Genomic DNA, 6,000 nt, shown 5'->3' on the forward strand with positions numbered 1-6,000 from the left:
TTAACTGGCAGTTAATATTAATACACATATTTAAAAGTAATAATGTCATGAATATATCTTTCAAAAACTGAAAATTCTTCATAAGAAATAAACGCAAAAAAAGTGTCTAAAAATAACTGAAAAAAATGCAATCAAAATAAACTGACTATAGCAGAACATGACTTAAATAGTAGCCAATCCTACTAAGATTATATTAGTACTGGACCAGATGTCTGTAGTGGCTGCAAAAAAACTTTTCTTAAAGATCCCTAAGAATAGCATCCTTCACTTCCCTAAATTTGGAATTGTGTTTTGGAAATGTATGTTTTACCTGGCAGTTCATACTGCATATCAAGGTTTTGCAGCATTTCTGTTTTTTTCACTTTATTAAATGGCTTTGCAATGTATCATGTTACCCTGTCAGTTAAGGAGCACCATCAGATATGGTCTCATTTATACAGGCGCTGCAGCTCCCCCTTGTGTTTTTTAAAGAGATGTGCAATCATTAAAGTGATCTGAAATCATCGATGAGGTCAAACAATCACGATGAGACAATTATTTAATCATTGTTACAGCCCTATGTATGATATATGTTGGTCTGATGTCTGATGTATGTTGGTCTGATTTGTGATATATGTTGGTCTGATGTGTGATATACTGTATATAGGTCTGATGTGTGATAAATGTTGGTCTGATGTCTAATATATGTTGGTCTGATTTGTGATATATGTTGGTCTTATGTGTGATATACTGTATGTGATGTGTGATATATGTTGGTCTGATTTGTGATATATGTTAGTCTGATTTGTGATATACTGTATGTGATGTGTGATATATGTTGGTCTGATTTGTGATATATGTTGGTCTGATTTGTGATATATGTTGGTCTGATTTGTGATATATGTTGGTCTTATGTGTGAAATATGTTGGTCTGATTTGTGATATATGTTGATCTGATGTTTGATATACTGTATGTGATGTGTGATATACTGTATATTGGTCTGATGTGTGATATATGTTGGTCTGATGTGTGATTATATGTTGGTCTGATGTGTGATATATGTCGGTCTGATGTGTGACATACTGTATATTGGTCTGATGTCTGATATATGTTGGTCTGATGTATGATATATGTTGGTCTGATGTGTGATATATGTTGGTCTGATATGTGATATACTGTATGTGATGTGTGATATACTATATATTGGTGTCATGTTTGATATATGTTGGTCTGATGTGTGATATATTTTGTTCTGTTGTGTGATATATGTTGGTCTGATGTGTGATATATGTTGGTCTGATTTGTGATATATGTTGGTCTGATTTGTGATATAATGTATATTGGTCTGATGTGTGATATATGTTGGTCTGATTTGTGATATACTGTATGTGATGTGTGATATACCGTATATTAGTCTGATGTGTAATATATGTTGGTCTGATGTGTGATATATGTTGGTCTGATGTCTGATATATGTTGGTCTGATTTGTGATATACTGTATGTGATGTGTGATATACTGTATGTGATGTGTGATATACTATATATTGGTCTGATATATGTTGTTCTGATGTCTGATATATGTTTGTCTGATGTCTAATATATGTTGGTCTGATGTCTAATATATGTTGGTCTGATGTGTGATATATGTTGGTCTGATGTGTGATATATGTTGGTCTGATTTGTGATATACTGTATATGATGTGTGATATACTGTATATTGGTCTGATTTGTGATATATGTTGGTCTGATGTGTGATATATGTTGGTCTGATTTGTGATACTGTATGTGATGTGTGATATATGTTTGTCTGATTTGTGATATATGTTTGTCTGATGTGTGATATATGTTGGTCTGATGTGTGATATACTGTATGTGATGTGTGATATACTGTATATTGGTCTGATGTGTAATATATGTTTGTCTGATGTGTGATTATATGTTGGTCTAATGTGTGATAAATGTTGGTCTGATGTGTGATATATGTTGGTCTGATGTGTGATATATGTTGGTCTGATGTCTAATATACTGTATGTTGTTCTGATGTGTGATATATGTTGGTCTGATTTGTGATATACTGTATGTGATGTGTGACATACTGAATATTGGTCTGATGTGTGAAATATGTTGGTCTGATTTGTGATATATGTTGGTCTGATGTGTGATATATGTTGGTCTGAGGTGTGACATACTGCATGTAATGTGTGATATACTGTAAATTGGTCTGATGTGTGATATATGTTGGTCTGATGTGTGATTATATGTTGGTCTGATTTGTGATATACTGTATGTGATGTGTGACATACTGAATGTTGGTCTGATGTCTAATATATGTTGGTCTGATGTGTGATATATGTTGGTCTGATTTGTGATATATGTTGGTCTGATTTGTGATATATGTTGGTCTGATGTGTGATATATGTTGTTCTGATGTGTGATATATGTTGGTCTGATTTGTGATATACTGTATGTAATGTGTGATATACTGAATATTGGTCTGATGTCTAATATATGTTGGTCTGATGTGTGATTATATTGGTCTGATGTCTAATATATGTTGGTCTAATGTGTGATATATGTTGGTCTGATTTGTGATGTATGTTGGTCTGATGTGTGACATACTGTATGTAATGTGTGATATACTGTATATTGGTCTGATGTCTAATATATGTTGGTCTGATGTGTGAAATTTGTTGGTCTGATTTGTGATATATGTTGGTCTGATGTGTGATATATGTTGGTCTGATTTGTGATACTGTATGTGATGTGTGATATATGTTTGTCTGATTTGTGATATATGTTGGTCTGATGTGTGACATACTGTATGTAATGTGTGATATACTGTAAATTGGTCTGATGTGTGATATTTGCTGGTCTGATGTGTGATATATGTTGGTCTGATGTGTGATATATGTTGGTCTGATGTGTGACATACTGTATGTAATGTGTGATATACTGAATATTGGTCTGATGTCTAATATATGTTGGTCTGATGTCTAATATATGTTGGTCTGATGTCTAATATATGTTGGTCTGATGTGTGATATATGTTGGTCTGATTTGTGATGTATGTTGGTCTGATGTGTGACATACTGTATGTAATGTGTGATATACTGTATTTTGGTCTGATGTCTAATATATGTTGGTCTGATGTGTGAAATTTGTTGGTCTGATTTGTGATATATGTTGGTCTGATGTGTGATATATGTTGGTCTGATTTGTGATGTATGTTGGTCTGATGTGTGACATACTGTATGTAATGTGTGATATACTGAATATTGGTCTGATGTCTAATATATGTTGGTCTGATGTGTGATATATGTTGGTCTGATGTGTGATATATGTTGGTCTGATGTGTGATATATGTTGGTCTGATGTGTGATATATGTTGGTCTGATGTGTGATTATAAGTTGATCTGATGTGTGATATATGTTGGTCTAATGTGTGATATACTGTATGTGATGTGTGATGTACTGTATATAGGTCTGATGTGTGATATATGTTGTTCTGATTTGTGATATATGTTGGTCTGATTTGTGATATATGTTGGTCTGATGTGTGACATACTGTATGTAATGTGTGATATACTGTATATTGGTCTGATGTCTAATATATGTTGGTCTGATGTGTGATATATGTTGGTCTGATCTGTGTGATGTTATATGTGATGTGTGCTACATGTTGGTCTTATGTGTGATATACTGTTTGTGATGTGTGATATACTTTATTTTGGTTTGATGTCTGATATATATAGGTCTGATGTGTGATGTACTGTATGTGATGTGTGATGTCGTTCTGATGTGTGATATATGTTGGTAGATATGGGATCATGTTGGCCTGCTGGCAGGGCGAGCCCAGAGAAAGACCCACATTTCCAGCTCTTGTGGAAATACTCGGAGATCTACTGCAGGAAAACAGTCTACCTGTGAGAAATAGGAGAGCATATTATGAGAAGAAATTAAACCAAACAAGATGTATTATTTATAATAACAATACATTAGCATACCTCACACGTCAATGTATTTTCTGTTGTGAATTAGGAAATGCCATTGAATCTGTCTCAGAGTTCAGAGGATGATGGCTTCTCACAAGCTTCATCAAGACCACCATCACAAGAGGAGATCAGACTAGCATGTAACACACTGTCCACAAGGTACGCACATTTTGAAATGAAATTATAATTACTGTTAACAGACATAGTTTGGGTAAAAAATAATTGTTAGAAACTAAGTAGACAGTAGAAAAGTATTCCCAAAATGTTTATTGATGTCAAAGGCTGTGTATGGAAATGAAACAAATTTTTGAAGGGGTTAGCAGGGGTATATTTTGGGATAATTTTTGTTAATTTTTTATGTCAAATGTTATATAGAGTACTGCACTTTCAATGTGTCCTCTTGAATGCATATGCTTCTGTTCAGCAGATATTACAACTGTGTGCCGTTTACTGGCTGTATAATTGTCGGACCCTCCAATACGTGTCACTCTCGAGTGAAGACCTTTGAGGAGCTTCCTCTTGAACTGACATCACACAAGACGCATCATGTACGACTAAGAATTTCACAGTACTTTACTAAACAACTTTATCACGGATATCATTTCAAACATCTTAATGTCCCTGCATGATAGCCAGACAGACAGTGGAATGGTTTTGGCATCAGATGAACTGGAGAGATTTGAACACAAGCACAGAGGAGCCATGTTAAAAAAGTAGGTGAAACTAAAAACTTGCACATCATTTATAGGAACAACACTGATTTCATAGTTCATTAAGTTGTTAATTGTGAAGTTACACTGACATTTTCCTCATTCAAGTCCTCTGTTTTGCAGTCCATCAGCCGGCCGCAGCACAGAACGGCTCATCAGTTCTCCGTCTGTAAGCAGCAACGGGAGTCTCAACACATTACGGCCGGGTTTCTTCAGCCAGCTCTCTGGCCAGACTTTCTACAACAATGAATACGGCCAGCTGTCGGAGGAGGGCGTCAGTGACTTCTTCTCTTCATCAGATCAGGCTGCGTACGACAGGGCCTGCCCGGCGACCTCTAACCTGTAAGGGCCGGGATTGGCCGGTTATATTCAGCTCGGCCCGCCTCCTTTAACAAACTGAACTGATCTCTATCTTGCTAAAGTTCTCTAAGCAGCCACTGGGTGGCACCATTATGTCAATTTCAAAGCAAATGTATTTTATCACCTTAGCTACATATATCTTTATATAAAGAGTAAACATTTTATTTGTACAAAAATGAGAAAAGAACCAAAAATGGAAAAAAATAAATAAAAATATATCTTATTTTGATGACTTTTTTTTCATTTTAATAAGAGTGTGCACTTAAATACAGATTAAAATATTAAATTTAATAATATATTTAAGAATTAATTACATGTAAAATGTGCTATATTTTAAACTGCATACCTGTTATACTGCCTAAAATAATAATTTATTGGGTTTACTATAAATAATATAACACCTAGGTTGTATTTTGTATTATATAGCAAGTATGATAAGTCAAGTCAGGCTTTATCAATAGAAAATATACATATAATATTTAAGGTTTTAATAACAGATTGTTACTTGGATCTATAAAATGTATTTAGATCAAAGGGTTTATCATCATGATTTACTTTTATTAAACCATATTAAAACATTTGAAACAATTATTAAAAAACAAAACAAAGGTTTGTGTGGTTTTACATGACAGAGTAAACAAACATGGGAAGAGGAAAAAACCCACAAGATGACGTCCACATGGTTAAACCGTAAAAAAAAAAAAATGCAGCATTTCTTGTTTAACTTAATTTGCTAAGTAAAATAAAAATATAAGTTGTCAACTTATCACAGGTCAAAACTTAAAATAGTAGGTTGAATTGTCTTTAAATTCATGCTGGATTTTTTTAAAAAGTGAAAATAATAAAGTCGTGATTTTGATATAAACCTTAAACCTGATAAGACAGTTTCAGAGTTTCGACAAAGACAAACTTTCAAAAGATCATGATTTAATAATGAAACTATGAGCTAAAATGTAG

General features: G+C 33.8%; 1 protein-coding gene across 2 annotated transcripts in view; it reads left to right on the forward strand.

The window, feature by feature from the left end:
• The window catches only part of flt4 (fms related receptor tyrosine kinase 4), a 69,049-nt gene extending 63,777 nt beyond the window's left edge, over window positions 1-5,272 (forward strand). The window contains exons 26-30 of one of the 2 annotated variants that reach the window (XM_073854052.1): window positions 3,799-3,904; window positions 4,020-4,132; window positions 4,398-4,518; window positions 4,598-4,686; window positions 4,807-5,272. In XM_073854052.1, coding sequence (XP_073710153.1) covers window positions 3,799-3,904; window positions 4,020-4,132; window positions 4,398-4,518; window positions 4,598-4,686; window positions 4,807-5,029 — 652 coding nt within the window. In that variant the 3' untranslated portion in view covers window positions 5,030-5,272. The remainder of the gene's footprint in view (window positions 1-3,798; window positions 3,905-4,019; window positions 4,133-4,397; window positions 4,519-4,597; window positions 4,687-4,806) is intronic. The other variant, XM_073854053.1, reaches the window with a different exon arrangement.
• The last annotated feature ends 728 nt before the right edge of the window (window positions 5,273-6,000 follow it).

The sequence above is a fragment of the Misgurnus anguillicaudatus genome, chromosome 16, assembly GCF_027580225.2.
Source record: "Misgurnus anguillicaudatus chromosome 16, ASM2758022v2, whole genome shotgun sequence".
Lineage (NCBI taxonomy): Eukaryota > Metazoa > Chordata > Actinopteri > Cypriniformes > Cobitidae > Misgurnus > Misgurnus anguillicaudatus.